This window comes from Nerophis lumbriciformis, linkage group LG13 (assembly GCF_033978685.3).
Source record: "Nerophis lumbriciformis linkage group LG13, RoL_Nlum_v2.1, whole genome shotgun sequence".
NCBI lineage: Eukaryota > Metazoa > Chordata > Actinopteri > Syngnathiformes > Syngnathidae > Nerophis > Nerophis lumbriciformis.
The window spans coordinates 47,312,560-47,330,332 of NC_084560.2; the positions used below are offsets into that span (position 1 = coordinate 47,312,560).

The 17,773-nt window shown below is 39.1% G+C and overlaps 1 protein-coding gene across 19 annotated transcripts in view; it reads right to left on the reverse strand.

The window, feature by feature from the left end:
• Nucleotides 1–17,773, reverse strand: part of mycbp2 (MYC binding protein 2) — a 183,818-nt gene that overhangs the window by 112,247 nt on the left and 53,798 nt on the right. For 17 of the 19 annotated variants that reach the window (XM_061970705.2, XM_061970692.2, XM_061970706.2 and 14 more), the window contains exons 18-26: nt 15,470–15,574; nt 11,329–11,448; nt 9,285–9,366; nt 9,089–9,206; nt 8,665–9,023; nt 5,371–5,543; nt 4,682–4,807; nt 4,478–4,605; nt 4,314–4,405 (exon numbers count right to left, since the gene is read on the reverse strand). In XM_061970705.2, coding sequence (XP_061826689.2) covers nt 4,314–4,405; nt 4,478–4,605; nt 4,682–4,807; nt 5,371–5,543; nt 8,665–9,023; nt 9,089–9,206; nt 9,285–9,366; nt 11,329–11,448; nt 15,470–15,574 — 1,303 coding nt within the window. The remainder of the gene's footprint in view (nt 1–4,313; nt 4,406–4,477; nt 4,606–4,681; nt 4,808–5,370; nt 5,544–8,664; nt 9,024–9,088; nt 9,207–9,284; nt 9,367–11,328; nt 11,449–15,469; nt 15,575–17,773) is intronic. The other 2 variants (XM_061970697.2, XM_061970695.2) reach the window with 1 other exon arrangement.

Genomic DNA, 17,773 nt, shown 5'->3' on the forward strand with positions numbered 1-17,773 from the left:
TAATAATAAAAAAAACTTTTTTTTTTTTTTTTTACTATAATTCGTGCTGGGTCCGGACATGGACCGCGGTCCGCCTGTTGAGGATCACTGCTCTACATCATTTCCTACAAAGTAGCTCAGAGTTTGTTTACCGTATTTTTCTGACTATAAGTCGCAGTTTTTTTCATAGTTTGGCCGGGGGTGCGACTTATACTCAGGAGCGACTTATGTGTGAAATGATGAACACATTATAATATTATTGATCTCATTCACGTAAGAGACTAGACGTATAAGATTTCATGGGATTTAGCGATTAGGAGTGACAGATTGTTTGGTAAATGTATAGCATGTTCTATATGTTATAGTTATTTGAATGACTCTTACCATAATATGTTACGTTAACATACCAGTTGGTTATTTATGCCTCATATAACGTACACTTATTCAGCCTGTTGTTCACTATTCTTCATTTATTAGGGCCCGCATGGCCCATTGTAAAAGGAATCCCAACGGGAGTCCTTTTACAATGGGACATAAGGACCTATTGTTTTTCTAAGGTTTTATTATTATTCCGCCGCCTCTTTGAGCACTAATTTGACCCACTTAACATGCTTCAAAACTCACCATATTTGACCCACACATCAGGACCTGCGAAAATTGTCTTTTAATAAAAAAAACGAACCCCAAAACTCAAAATTGCGCTCTAGCGCCCCCTAGAAAGAAAACTGCTTATAACTCCCAGTACTAATGTTGTAGAAACATGAAACAAAAACCTCTATGTAGGGCTCACTTAGCCCTACTTTTCATTAATTAATTTCCTCGGGCAAAAATCAACAGGAAGTTGGCAATTCCCCCTTCAAGACAAAAATGTACTAAAAACAGTCACTTTTGCCTCTTTGAGCTGTAATTTGGCCCCCTTAACATGCTTCAAAACTCACCGAACTGAACACACACATCAGGACTAGCAGAAATTGCGATCTAATAAAAAAACCTAACCCCAAATTTAAAAATTGCACTCTAGAGCAATTTTTTAATAAAACGGAGAAAAAACTGCTCCTCGGAAGAAGAAAATGACAAAACTGCCTGTAACTCCCACGGGGAAGGTCGGAGAGACATGAAACAAAAACCTCAATGTAGGTCTCACTTAGACCTACATTTCATAAATCGACAACCCCCAGCAAAAATCAACAGGAAGTTTGATATTCCCCCTTCAAAACAACATTTTTGTAAAAACCGGTCACCTTCCTTCAAAATCTATCTCGTCTGAGCGCGTTTGTCGTTTAGGCTTCAAACTAACACAGGAGAGAGATTGAACCCTTGTGTATAAAAGTATAGAACAGCTTTTTAATACCTGCTCCGGTTTTGATTTTATGACCCTTCAAAGACCCGCTGCACTGATGCTGCTGCGCTGCTGTTTTTTTTAAGATGGCTGCTCAAAAGCAGGAAGCACCAACATGCCCACACAATGCAGACAAGGTAGGTACACTAGACAAAAGTCTTGGGACACTTCAGACTAAAAGTAGACAAAAGTATTGGGACACTTAGGACTAGCACCTGCCAAATACGCGGGCCCGACCAATGCTGCTTGCAGCTTTACTTTTAAATTGCCTTTCAAATGTCTATTCTTGCTGTTGGCTTTTATCGAATACATTTCCCCAAAAAATGCGACTTATACTCCAGTGCGACTTATATATGTTTTTTTCCTTTTTTATTATGCATTTTCGGCCAGTGCGACTTACGCTCCGGAGCGACTTATAGTCCGAAAAATACGGTACTTAACTGCAGTAAAACGAAGGGTGAAGGACTTCAATTGTGTTTTTTAATACAAAATGTTGTGTATTTTATTATTAAATGTAAATAATTATAATTGATGTTTAGATTTGTTTGTATTGTTAGGTCTGGTGAAAAATGTTATATTTCAGGGATCCTGAACAAAAATGTTCAAAACTCACTCAGTAGCGCCCCCTATACATTGTTTTTTAATTTAGCCACTGCTACCAGCTTCATGGAAAATCACCAAGTAAATGTCTTAAAACCCATGTTGGCAAACAAACAGGAGGTCATCCATTTGGGATTCGACCTGCTATTTTCATACCTGCCAACTTTTGAAATCAGAAAAACCTAGTAGCCAGGGTCCAGGGGCCACAGGCCCCGGTAAGTCCAGGACAAAGTCCTGGTGGGGGGTTCAGGCTTCGCCCCCCGACGCAAAATGATTATTAGCATTCAGACAGGTTAAAATGTTGCTAAAACCATCACTTTTCTATCAGTCACAGTGACTTTTCAAAACAAAAATATTACAGCAAAAATCATATGGGTTGATTGACATGTTTATTCTGTAAGATAACTTCAATAGTTTGAAATTATTTTGACAGTTAATGCCAGTTATCCTGTCAACCTTTCACAAGACTTCAATTTGTTCATTGAAAGTATAAACACTTTTTACAGTAAACAAATGGTAAAACAGTACTAAACAATTCTATTAAAAAAAAAATTGGTGTCATTATTAACTTTCTGTCCAAGCTTGTATAATCTACTGCCTTGTTCAATTGTAAAAAATATTCTGTGCCTAAAATTCACATTTCTATCACAATTATCATACTGTAAACATGGTAAGCTAACTTCATTAAAATTAATAGTCCTGTCAATAGCATGGAATTACAATTCAAATGTAGTTTTTTTGTAAGCCTTTCAAAAGAATTCAAAATATGAAAAATTTATGAAAATTAATTGAAGCCATCAGACACTTGAAAAGTGGCACATCACATCTCTAATGTAATCATTTGAACTTTTCAACAGAAATAGCACTGCAAAAATATTAAGGACATACTTCTGTATTTTGGTAGTTATGCTGTCAACATTTAACAAGATTTCTTCAACTTGGACTTGAAAGCATAAATAGTATAAACACTTTTAACAGTATAACAGTACTAAACAATTCCAATAGATAACATTGGCGTCATTACCTTTTTGTGGCTAAAATCCAAATTTATTCTATCAGATTGATCATACTGCAAAAATGATATGGTAACTTTATGATAAGTTTACTTGAAGTGGCATAAAACACTGAAAGTGATTGTTCCTATAACCCCTTTGTTTCAAATGTTTGTTCCACTTGTGGCAGTCGGGCACCAGCATACCGTCTTTGACAACTTGAAGTGGCATAAAACACTGAAAGTGATTGTTCCTATAACCCCTTTGTTTTAAATGTTTTATGCCACTTCAAGTTGTCAAAGACGTGCTGTGAAGTACAGCCGACAGGATTGCGCACCAAACACAAAGCAAGGCCAAAGTGCATGCATGGTGCAGGAGAACAAAGGACTTATTTCATTTAAGGTTTGTGATAAACCATCAAACTCATTCGTTAAAAGGACTCTATAGTAATATAAAGTGAGTTTTTCTGGACATTATCATGCAAGAAAAGTTTATTTTTGGGACCGCGATCACCGCGTAATGATTTTTAAAGGTTGCATTACAAACATTTAACTGTCCCATGTGATCAGCCAGTGCGATTGGAAGTCCATGCTCAATTATTGCCTCCGTAAATAAAACTTCGGCATTTATCACATCCAAAGAATCTGTTTGGGCGACGAAAAACGTCGAAAGTTTTCCACTTGTATCGCTAGCAACGGCATTAGACTTGTGTTTTTTTGTCCCAACGTGGTCTTTTACATCGCTAATTCCTCCGTGTCCGATCGAAAAATCTTGTCTGCACAAGGTGCAATTCGCGTAGTATTCACCCTTTTTTTTTTTTAATTAATGAAAAATCGTATTTTTTGTCACTGCAACCGTAACCCGGAATAGGTTGATGAAAACCGTACTAATTACGGGAAAACCGGAGTAGTTGGCAGGTATGTATTTTGGGTCAAAACTGGGGTTCATATTTTGACAAACACCTTGGAGAGACTTTGACTAAAACGAGACCCCCCCCCCCTAAATAACGTGTATACGAGACAGATGTGCGATAACATTTTTGAAGCATTTTAGCCTACGCCGTATGCCAACATGGCGACAAACCAAAATGGTCTTTCTTACCAGTCGCCACAAAAATGTCAACGTTATTAGCTTTATTCCACATGGCCACATTGTCATGATTAGTGGGTATGATGAGGATCAACAGGAAATTAGTTGCATAGGGGAATAATTTTTTATTTTTTAATACATTTTCAATCTTACGGTCAATGTTTAAAATTTGCTGAAATGGCTCTTTTTTTTAGGCTCCGCCATAAATGTCAGTTTTACAGATGCCATGACTACTCTGTGGGCTGTGTGTGCCTTTGACATGTTCTATTTCCTTTTTTGTAAGAAATACAGTATCTATCCTAAATCAACTCAACCTGGCAGCGCAGTCGTAGGCCAGTACGTCCGTCTCGGCCAGCAGATCTCCATCGGTCTCATGGTCGCCACCATCAGGACCCAGTTCAAACAGCTGTTAAAACAACCCTTCATTAAAAGGATGTGTATGAAAGTAGGAGGGAGGGAAGTATTGGAGGCTACATACCTTGATCTTAGCGGTGTACTCGCCTCGTCCCCCAAACAGGCCCAGCCCGCCTAGCAAGATGTCTGCGTCAGCACAAAAGCGGATGGCCTCCACAGAGTGCGCAGAGTAGCCCCAACCGCCACCGTGACCTACAACATCCCGCATTGCTGCTGAGTGCTCGGGTATATGTCACGGCTAAAGTGCAATAAATCACAGAAGACCTACTCTCAAAACGGTTCACCACGCTGTAGTCCTCCTTGGAGTAGACCTTCATCACCGACTGCGTCTCCTCCTCGGCGCTGGCCACGCCCATCTTCAACTCCTGCATGGCCGCCAGTGTGTCCAAGCAACCTGTCCGCGGCAGCATAGCACCAAGTGAAATGACGTCATACCTTTGCCCTAAGCAAAAGAAGCGACGGACTACCGTATTTTTCGGACTATAAGTCGCAGTTTTTTTCATAGTTTCATAATCAGAATCAGAATCAGAATCAGAATCAGCTTTATTGTCATTACGCAAGGTAACGAAATTGAGGCCATTCCATACAGTGCGATGTGTGCATGCTAGAAAAACAATGTGCAAATATATAAAAATATAAAAAATGTAGAAGTGCAATGAATATGGTGTGAAATGAATATATACATGAAAAAAAACAACAAAAAAACAGGGTGGTTGGTGGAATGGGTTATTGCACCGAAGAGAAGGCAGTTATGAGGGACAATGGGGCAGTCCGTTCAGGATGGTTATGGCCCTGGGGAAGAAGCTGTTCTTTAGCCTGTTTGTTTTGGTTTTAATGCACCTGTAGCGCTTATATATGTTTTTTTCCTTCTTTATTATGCATTTTCGGCAGGTGCGACTTATACTACGGTGCGACTTATACTCCGAAAAATACGGTAGTTATTTTGTGCGTCATTACCTAGAATGTGTAGCGCGCCATGGGAGCGGGTGGTGGTTGCGTGCGACCCCGCGGGCAAAGCCAGCTCCGGGCTGAGGATGCTGCAGCGGGCCTGCAAGTCTGTGACGGAGGGCATCCTGGCGTCGGCGATCACAGCGTTGTAGCACCACATCTCTCTCGAAGCTGGTAAGAACCTAAAAAGGCACATAGGAAACATTAGGGATTCCTGTATCAAACGCATTGGAGGAAAATCTATTCCCACGTGGGCCGGACGGGTAAAATCATGGCATAATAACTTAAAAATACAACTACGACAACTTCAGATTGTTTTTTTTTTTGTTTTACTTCGGCCCAAAATAGAACAATGACATTCTGAAAATGTACGTATCACAAATAATCCTCTTGACAAAACACTTCCAAGTTAGTAAAAAAAAATATGAGGGAAAAAAATTGGTGCAGTTTCAAAAACACAATGAAATTAGACTTAATCTTAGTGTTTCTACAAACCAATTAAGCTTTAAATCACAGCCCATCTATGATTGAAGAAAAACAAAATTAGGCATAAATAACAACGCTTCTATGTATCAACTACATCCAGGTGCAGTGTCTCAAGCAGCATTTTAAGTGGGGTTACCAATTGTTTATTTTACTCCTGTTTGTTTTCAGAGGTGGGTAGTAACGCGCTACATTTACTCCGTTACATCTACTTGAGTAACTTTTGGGATAAATTGTACTTCTAAGAGTAGTTTTAATGCAACGTACTTTTACTTTTACTTAAGTAAATTTATAGAGAAGGAACGCTACTTTTACTCCGCTACTTTTATCTACATTCAGCTCGCTACTCGCTACTAATTTTTATCGATCTGTTAATGCACGCTTTGTTTGTTTTGGTCTGTCAGACAGACCTTCAAACTAGTGCCTGCCTTACTGGTGACGTTTCACTTCGTTCCACCAATCAGATGCAGTCACTGGTGACGTTGGACCAATCAAACAGAGCCAGGTGGTCACATGACCTGACTTAAACAAGTTGAAAAACTTATTGGGGTGTTACCATTTAGTGGTCAATTGTACGGAATATGTACTGTACTGTGCAATCTACTAATAAAAGTTCCAATCAATCAATCAAAAGTGTGAAGGAAAAAAGATACTTTTTTATTTCAACCGTACATCCCGTCAAAAGCCTAAAGACTGACCGCACATGAGGACGTTCCTGTCTTCACAATAAAAGTGCCGCTCCATCGCGCCTGCGCTTTCAAAACAAGAGTCTCCGAAAGCCAGCGCAAACAAGCTAGCAAGCTACGGAGTTTGACGCCAATATATTTCTTGTAAAGTGTATAAAAACGAATATGGAAGCTGGACAAATAAGATGCCAAAAACCCACCACTTTCATGTGGTATTAGACAGAAAGGAGGAACTTTTCTTCTCCTCCATTTAAAAACGTGGACGTTATCATCACTACTGTCTGATTACAATCAACGCAAGTCATCAGAATCAGGTAATACACCAACTTATATTCTTGTCTTCATGAAAGAAAGGAATCTATATGTTAAACATGCATGTATATTCATTAAAACACCTTTAACATGTAAACAAAAACGGCAAAATAAATAAATATAAATTATATACTGTATATATATATGTGTGTGTGTATATATATATATATGTATATGTATATATATACAAATGTGTGTATATATTGTATATATATATATATATATATATATATATATATATATATATATATATATATATATATATATATATATGTGTGTGTGTGTGTATATATATATATATATATATATATATATATATATGTGTGTGTGTGTGTATATATATATATATATATATATATATATATATATATATATATATATAGCAGGTCAGCAGCAGGAAGCATGAAGTGCTCTAAAACTTGCTGGTAGACGGCTGCGTTGACCCTGGATCTCAGGAAACAGAGTGGACCGACACCAGCAGATGACATGGCACCCCAAACCATCACCCAACCATGCAAATTTTGCATTTCCTTTGGAAATCGAGGTCCCAGAGTCTGGAGGAAGACAGGAGAGGCACAGGATCCACGTTGCCTGGAGTCTAGTGTAAAGTTTCCACCATCAGTGATGGTTTGGGGTGCCATGTCATCTGCTGGTGTCGGTCCACTCTGTTTCCTGAGATCCAGGGTCAACGCAGCCGTCTACCAGCAAGTTTTAGAGCACTTCATGCTTCCTGCTGCTGACCTGCTCTATGGAGATGGAGATTTCAAGTTCCAACAGGACTTGGCGCCTGCACACAGCGCAAAATCTACCCGTGCCTGGTTTACGGACCATGGTATTTCTGTTCTAAATTGGCCCGCCAACTCCCCTGACCTTAGCCCAATAGAAAATCTGTGGGGTATTGTGAAAAGGAAGATGCAGAATGCCAGACCCAAAAACGCAGAAGAGTTGAAGGCCACTATCAGAGCAACCTGGGCTCTCATAACACCTGAGCAGTGGCAGAAACTCATCGACTCCATGCCACGCCGCATTAACGCAGTAATTGAGGCAAAAGGAGCTCCAACCAAGTATTGAGTATTGTACATGCTCATATTGTTCATTTTCATACTTTTCAGTTGGCCAACATTTCTAAAAATCCCTTTTTTGTATTAGCCTTAAGTAATATTCTAATTTTGTGACACACGGAATTTTGGATTTTCATTTGTTGCCACTTCAAATCATCAAAATTAAATGAAATAAACATTTGAATGCATCAGTCTGTGTGCAATGAATAAATATAATGTACAAGTTACACCTTTTGAATGCAATTACTGAAATAAATCAAGTTTTTCAAAATATTCTAATTTACTGGCTTTTACCTGTATATGATATGAGTGTGTATGTTACTCATCAGTTACTCAGTACTTGAGTATAGTTTTTTCACAACATACTTTTTACTTTTACTCAAGTAAATATTTGGGTGACTACTCCTTACTTTTACTTGAGTAGTAAATCTCTAAAGTAACAGTACTCTTACTTGAGTACAATTTCTGGCTACTCTACCCACATCTGTTTGTTTTACATCGGGGTCGAGTGGGAGGAGTCGCAGCCCTGCTTTACTGTGTACCTCTTGCTTGGTATACTTGTTCGCCCCGGTATAAACTATTTGCTTGCCTATTGTGACATCCAATGGACACTTTTAGCACAGCAGTTTCTTTCATTTAAAAATGCAGCTCAATTTTACACTTAGCAAACTCATCTCGCGGGCCGGATTGAAGCTGTTTGCGGGCCAGATTTGGCCCACGGGCCGCATGTTTGACATCTTGGGTTAAATAAAGGTACTGACCTCCATATAACGTCATACACAGGGTCCAGACACAGTCCAAATCCCTGTAGGTCCTCCTGCTCCGAGTCATTGAAGGTGCGGCAGCTTCCGTCCATTTTGTTGATGAGTAAGCATTTGAAAGGAGGCGGCTCAGACACGGAGGAGGGCACCAGCCCGATGATGTGTTTACTCGCAAAGATCTCGGAGGTAGACAACACGTGGGAGTTGATGAGGGCCTCGTCTATCCGCAGGAACGTCTGGTCTCCGCTGGCGCCGACCCAAGTGGCCTTCCTTCCGTACTTGGCGCCGATGTTCGGCATGGGTGACGGCTTGGCGTTCCAGTACGGCATGTCGAGGATGGGGCGGCCCAGTTGTCCTTTCTGAAAGATGAATTATTCAGTTCATCGAGTGTCTCGGGGGGGGGGATTTTCTTGTTCATTCTCACCGAGAAACTACCAAAGGTGAAGACCTGTCCGTCCACAAGAAGAACAACTGTGTGGTTGCTGCCTGCTGTGACTTGAACACTGGGACCAGGGAGAGCCTGGACCAGAGTTGGAGAACCCCTACATGGAAAAACAGTTTTTACCTTGTGAGTCCAGTTTTTGTTTACTGTATGTCTGCAAAAGCAACTGCAGCGGCACCTGGAGTTAACGTCCCCATGTCCAAGCTGGCCATGTTGACCATAACCAAACGTGTAGACGTCTCCATTCTCCATCAGCACCACTGCAAAACAAGGCAGCCATTAAATGTTATGCACAGCACAGCAAATGCTTGGATTAGCTCTACTCTCTGGGCATTTTGTCCTTTCTACATGTGTATCCTCAAATGGGGACAAAACTACTCAACCAATCAGCACCCAGAATGTGGAAATATCTCAGCATAGGACCTGCTTTTGCCAATGCAAAAGTGTTAATAGCGAGTACAGACGAGCCAAGTAGCTACCATGAAGTGGAAAAGGGCACATGCACCATCACTTGATAATACTAATAAATATGTTTGCGCTATTAAACAATACATTTTTTTCAATTAGATTAATCACACTTTGGAATTTTGCAGTTAATTACTTGCTTGCATGATTAACTTAAAAAAAGACCCTCACATGTTGACACATTTTATTGTCAGAATGTCATGAATTAGGCTTTTTTTTTTTTAACAATCGTAAAAATACTATTACATAAAAAAAAAGAGTAAAAAAAGCAGACTAAAACAGTAAACTGGTGTAATGTAAGCACAAAAAGTAGACGCTAACGACACAAAGCTAACATGCAAGCTGTTTACATTCTGTAAAAAAAAAAAAATCCATATACTGAGTTGGTAAAAATATGAATCACTCATTTTCACAGTGAAAAAAGTTTGCACACTCTTATCATAGATCTTCCGCAAAAATATTGCAATTAACAAGGTGGTGATGATGCAAAATTTGCCACCGAGTCTCCCACTCATCATTGCTTTGACCTGATCACTGACCGTATAACAACCCACACCGCCTTTCTGGTAAACATCCGTGGTTAAGGAGCGTGTGTTGTCAGAATAAACAGCATTATTATTCTGCTTTTATACATGACTCATCATTTTCTGCGATTCATCGCTGACTTTGTGGCTTATTTAGAGTTGCTCTGTTTATTTCTATTGTGCAAAGTGGTGCTAATCATTAATAACTGACAAAAGGAGCAATGAAATTAACACGTACAAAGAGCATTTTAAGCAAACATACCACAAGTTTGATCTGTTGAATATTTCTATGCAAGGTGGCGTTTTTTTTTATTTGATTGATTGAAACTTTTATTAGTAGATTGCACAGTTCAGTACATACAGTATTCCGCACAATTGACCACTAAATGGTAACACCTCAATAAGTTTTTCAACTTGTTTAAGTCGGGGTCCACGTTAATCAATTCATGGTAATTCACGGTTGATATTAATAACTAGGGCGACTTTGAACCTGATCTATTAAGACCCACCCTGTAAACAGCATGTGCAAACTTTAAAGATGCGTATATTATTAGTGAGCGTGTTGCGTGTGATCTACTAAGACTGCATGTAATATTGAAAAGTGGTGCAGACCGCATTGTTTAATTGCTTGTACGATTGGCATTACACTCATTTCCCTCCACATTCTTGTTATTATGCTCTCCAACTGTGCCATGTTGTTGACCTAGAAGCACACATCTATAATATGTAACACTTTTTCTGCAAAATACTGTAGAATCGCAATCTATAGACACATTAAACTATTTTTTACCTATCCGACCCTGGGCGGTGCTCTATCACAGCACTACAGCGCAATAACACAAATGCAAAATTGGTACCGTTGAGCACCATTATCGATTTCCAGGTATCGGGAATTGGTACCGTATCAGTTCATATGTGAACGGTACCCATTCCTCGTGCTGAATAACTATATTTACATATTTTCTTCCCAGTATTGTGCACGTTCTGATAATTAGCATATATTCTGCAAATATTTAAGAAGACAGACAGGCTAAGAGATATGTATCTGCGCACAAGTTTAGTAGATCAGCTTTGCGTGCGCTATCCAGACTTCAAACTATGCAAACTTTTAGTAGATCAGGCCCTTTGTATATGCACTAGGGAACCACTCAGACCAATCAAACAAAGCGGATTTGAGCTGCCAAGTGTGTCCAAGACTTAACCTTCATGTTTGATCCACAAGGAGTCACTCACCTGAGTGATGAAAACCGCAGCTGACCTGCACAGCTCGCACCTCGCAGTCAAACCTGACTGCCCCGGGCGGGTAGGTGGTTATCTTACTGGCATCTTTCTCGCCACGCTCGCTGCTTCCATCTAAAAGAAATGAAAACAATAAATCACACGAGTTATGTTTTGAGTCGAAGAGGGCTCGGGAGGCGAGTGATGCTCGGCTCTGACAAGAAGACCAAGAAGACGTCTGGTACAGTCCTGGGAGGCAGGGGGCAAAAACTATGCTGCAGGAGGGGAAAGGAGAGGAGGGGATGGACATGCAGAGAATGAAAGCGCTGCATAATAAAAACTGTTTTGTGAGGAATCTGGTTTACCTTGAGCCTGATATGTGGTGCAAAAGTTGGAAAAGTGCAACCATGAATCAGAGTGAATAGAATAATTGCTTTTTTTGGCAGCCACATGCAACCACACCAGAGGCTACTGATTTGGCTGATCAGAAAAGTAACTATTGACTGGATCACGGCCCCCAAAGATTTAACAAGGAGAGTTGAAAGTTCAGCTCAAATAGAGAAGTGAGTGGACAAAGAACACCAAAACTGTAGTAGGAGGTCCTAGACGTAAACGCCAACAAGACAGCGGCTTCTTCGTCATCGGGAAAGATGCTGAAGTGGACATTTGTCAAGTATTCAATGTACAGTGGACCCTCGGAATATATCAGCCTTCAAACAACTTGGAATTACACCGAGATCGCAGGGAAACAGGCCAAATGTCGAGACAATAATCCAGATCTCAAACTAATGTCTGATGGCGAGCTGCTATGGTAACCTTCTAGAGTAATTTATTGATTTTACTGCTTTACATTGGTGTACTTTTATACTTTATAATGATGTTCTAACAGTAAATATGTTTATGAGCACCAAACATAGGCAAAATCTATCATCTCCCTCACTTGTTTGCTCCACTTCCTAGAGAAGAAGCGTTCGAAGGCTTGATTTTGAAAATAAAAGGAAAAAAAAGCTTCGCTACACATTTTAAAATAACGCTTGCCAGCTTTCTGTCAGATAGCTTCAGGCGTGCAAGTTAGAAGTTTGAACATTTCCACAACTTTATTACACAACTAATTTGGGAACCACACGATTCGATTACATTTCATGGGCTACGATTCAAATATGAATCCAATTATTCATGCAGCTATATCTAATATATTGTATATCATTATATTTATTTAGTAATAATATATACATAAATGTCCATACATACATACACTGTTGTATGTATGTATTTATGTATGGACATTTATTGGGCCACTTTTGGTAAGCAGAACTGGCGCTGTGGGATGAACTATACATACATACATACATACATACATATATATGTATGTGTGTATATGTATATATGTATGTATATATATATATATATATATATATATATATATATATATATATATATATATATATATACATACAGTTAGGTCCATAAATATTTGGACATTGACACAATTTTCAGTATTCCAGCTCTGTACAACACCACAATGGATTTGAAATGAAACAATCAAAATGTGCTTTAAGTGCAGACTTTGAGCTTTAATTTGAGGGTATTTACGTCCAAATCAGGTGAACGGTGTAGGAATTACAACACATTTTATATGTGCCTTCCACTTTTTAAGGGACCAAAAGTAATTGGACAATTGGCTACTCAGCTGTTCCATGGCCAGATGTGTGTTATTCCCTTGTTTTTTTTTCCATTTACTTCATTTACAAAGAGCAGATAAAAGGCCTAGATGTCATTTCAAGTGTGGTGTATTAGTTTGGAATCTGGGGAGGTCACCTCTCAATATGAAGTCCAAAGAGCTGTCCATATCAGTGAAGCAAGCCATCATTGGGCTGAAAAATCAAAACAAAGCCATCAGAGAGATAGCAAAAACATGAGGTGTGGCCAAATCAACGGTTTGGTACATTCTTAAAAATAGAGAGCGCACTGCTGAGCTCAGCAACACCCAAAGACCTGGAAGACCACGAAAAACAAGTGTGGTGGATGACAGACAAATACCTTTCCCTGTCAAGAAAAAGCCCTTCACAACAGTTGGCCAGATGAAGAAAACTCTCCAAGAGGTAGGTGTATCCGTGTCCAAGTCAACAATTATGAGAAGACTTCGCCAGAGGAAATACAGAGGGTTCATCACAAGGTGTAAACCATTGGTGAGCCTCAAAAACAGGAAGGCCAGATTAGAGTTTGCCAAGAAACATGTAAAAGAGCCTGTGCAGTTCTGGAACAACATCTCATGGACAGATGAGACAAAGATCAACTTGTAGCAGAATGATGGAAAGAGAAGAGTATGGAGGAGGGAAGGAACTGCTCAAGATCCAAAGCATACCACCTCATCAATGAAGCATGATGGTGGTAGTGGCATGCATGGCTGCCAGTGGAACTGGATCTCTTATATTTATTGATGATGTGACAGCTGACAAAAGCAGCAGAATGAATTCTGAAGTGTTTGGGGCAATATTATCTGCTCATATATAGCCAAATGCTTCAAAACTCATTGCACGGCGCTTCACAATGCAGATGGGTAATGACCCCAAGCATACTGCGAAAGCAACCAAAGAGTTTTTTAAGGCAAAGAAATGGAATGTTCTGCAATGGCCAAGTCAATCACATGACCTGAATCCGATTGAGCATGAATTTCACTTGCTGAAGACGAAACTGAAGGGAAAATGCCCAAAGAACAAGCAGGAAGTGAAGAACGCTGCAACAGAGGCCCGGCAGAGCATCACCATGGACCAAACCCTGCGTCTGGTGATGTCTATGTGTTCCACACTTCAGGCTGTCATTGACTGCAAAGGATTTGCAACAAAGTATTAAAAAGTGACAATTTGATTTATGATTATGTTAGTTTGTCCAATTACTTTTGGTCCCTTAAAAAGTGGAAGGCACATATAAAATGTGTTGTAATTCCTACACCGTTCACCTGATTTGGATGTAAATACCCTCAAATTAAAACTCAGAGTGTACACTTAAAGCACATCTTGATTGTTTCATTTCAAATCCATTGTGGTGTTGTACAGAGCTGGAATACTGAAAATTGTGTCAATGTCCAAATATTTATGGACCTAACTGTATATACATACATACATATATACATATACACACACATACATACATACATATATGTATGTATGTATATATATATATATATGTATGTATATATATATATATATATACATACATACATATATACATATACACACATATATATATATATATATATATATATATATATATATATGCTGACGTATGTGGTAACGTACTGCGTCATTTTCTGTTTTCGGATACGATCACACACAGCATAGATATATGTAAATTAAAGACTAGATACGTGAGAACTGTAGCAGCCTACTAAGCGACATCCCTAAGTGATTTTTTTTTTTTGTGCCTTCCATAACCACAGAATTCCCAGACATTTTGTCTGGGAATGGCTGACAGTGTTGTCACACTCTGTGGATATTATGCTCTCTCCTGATTTAATAATATACTTGACAAACCCCTCTTCTTAGCTGGTTACTCTCTTTTGTAACATGGTTACAGTTGGACTTCTGCTTTGATGTACAAAACACTTACTCTTTTCTTGTTTCACGACTTCACATACAAGTTAGCTTAGCGGTTAGCAGGGCTTCTCCTCGTCTCTTGTTTTGCTCTTTTTGTGTCTGCACTAGTTCCACACTGTAGAATTGTCTGTATTGGTTTATTTAACATAGTTGAATAAAGGATATTCGGACGTTTGTCCATAAACTCAGAATGGTCCATTTCAAGATTCACAGCCCTACTTATTTCCCAGGGTCCAGTGTACTTTTTGTTGAACATTTGATATTTACTAACAAAAAAAAAAGACCCAAGATGTTTCTTTCTCCCATTGGCAAAAAAGTTAATTCACTTTATAATTAACCCATCTTGAGGCTTAAACCCACAAAAAGAACAGAAGTAAACAGCAGTCATTTGCAGTGTCTATAAATATAAACACTATAGAACCAGCATTTTGCCATCAGGCTACACTGAACGTTTGCGAGTGCGCTCCATCAGAGAGTGACAAAGAGGAGGTGGGCGGGATGGTTAAAAAAAAAAAGGGGTGGCATCTCTGCGCCCATTGAGTTAGTGAAGACCATAGTACCTTTGTGCTTGTCCCGTTTATGCCTTAGTGCCTGAAGGGGTCTTATTCTGGCTAGGGCCTGCTCGCGCTGGTTCATTAAAATGGTACCGGGGAAAACAATGGGGCCTGGGAGAGAAAGAAACTTTCACATGCATGCACAATGCTCACAGATCAATGGGAAACAACAAAGGGTAATAATAATAATAATACCACGCTGCCACCACAACAATGCACGAGAGAGGATGATTAAAAAAATAGCAAAGAAGCATGGGGGAAGTCACCAAGGCACAAGCGCAGCACCTTAAAGATATGGAATGTATTGTTGGATGTTTTTGTCATGACCACCTCTTCACGCTCACTGACCCAACAAGCAATATGTGTGGGTATGGGATGGCGTAATACAGTAGTGTTAAAGCCACACTTACAAGAAGGATATAAATACAAATATAACAAGTGATAAGGTTATGTGAATAAAAACGGAATAGTTTAATTTTAAAAAAGTATTTCATGCAAAAACTGTGTAGTGTCCCTATTCTAAAAAAAAAAAAAAAGGGATAAAAAATGTACTTTTCCTCAAACATTTTGACTTAAATCCCATAAAAATGTGTCATTTTTCTTGTAATATTCAAATTGAATTCTGATAAAGCCACATCTTTTTCGACCACAGTATTCATTCTTATCAATATTACATTTTGCGAATATTTTAAAGTTAAAGTTAAAGTTAAAGTACCAATGATTGTCACACACACACTAGGTGTGGCGAGATTATTCTCTGCATTTGACCCATCACCCTTGATCACCCCCTGGGAGGTGAGGGGAGCAGTGGGCAGCAGCGGTGGCCGCGCCCGGGAATCATTTTGGTGATTTAACCCCCAATTCCAACCCTTTGATAATGAAATGTATTCTACTTTATTAACAAATGTATTACAGTAACATTTTACATTTATTTGGAATAATATTCTGAATCTATTTCATCAATTATTTTTGTAACATTTCGACATTAATACTGTACTATTTCAACTTTATTCTCGTAAAATGTTGTGTCAATTCTTGTAATATTTAGACCTATGTATTTTAATATTCTCATAAAATTCAGAATCATATCATTTATTAAATTGTTTTTGTAATATTTTGACACTGTTTCTTTAAAATTTCCAATTAAATCTCATAAAATTAGGTTTGGACTTTATTTTTTTTATATTCCAAGTTTAATCCTGTAAAATTACAACTTTATATGCAGAATTTTTTGAACTACCGTATTTTCCGCACTATAAGGCGCACCTAAAAACCACAAATTTACTCAAAAGCTGACAGTGCGGCTTATAACCCGGTGCGCTTTATATATGGATAAATATTAAGATTCATTTTCATAAAGTTTCGGTCTCGTAACTACGGTAAACAGCCGCCATCTTTTTTCCCGGTAGAACAGGAAGCGCTTCTTCTTCTACGCAAGCAACCGCCAAGGTAAGCACCCGCCCCCATAGAACAGGAAGCGCTTCTTCTTCTACTGTAAGCAACCACCCGCCCGCGTAGAAGAAGAAAAAGCGCGCGGATATTACCGTACGGTACGTTTCATTTCCTTTGTGTGTTTACATCTGTAAAGACCACAAAATGGCTCCTACTAAACGACAGGGATCCGGTTCATGAAAAGACGCAATCTCTCCATCCGCACACGGATTACTATTTCACAGCAACTGATATTCCTGTGAACCGCACTGTGGATACAACGGGAGCACATACGGTGAATATTCGCACCACAGGGAATGAGAAGTCATCCTTCACTGTGGTTCTAGCTTGCCATGCTAATGGCCAGAAACTTCCACCCATGGTGATATTCAAAAGGAAGACCTTGCCAAAAGAGACCTTTCCAGCCGGCGTCATCATAAAAGCTAACTCGAAGGGATGGATGAAGAAAAGATGAGCGAGTGGTTAAGGTAAGTTTAAGTTTACGCGAAGAGGCCGGGTGGCTTTTTTCACGCAGCTTCGTCCATGTTGATATACGACTCCATGCGCGCCCACATCACGCTGGTTTTAATATATTATTAAAGTTTGACTGACCTATTTGACTGTTTTTTTTGACATTCCTTTAGCGCAGTTAGATGCGGCTTACAACACGGGGCGGCTTATAGGTGGACAAAGTTTTGAAATAGGCCGTTCATTGAAGGCGCGGCTTATAACCCAGGGCGCCTTATGGTGCGGAAAATACGGTATTTCTTACATTTGTTTTTGTAATATTTTTTTTTTTTTTTTTTTTTTTTTAAGATTCCAACTTTAGTCTTGTAAACTTAGAATTCTAGTAATATTTGGACTTCCATCTTGTAATAC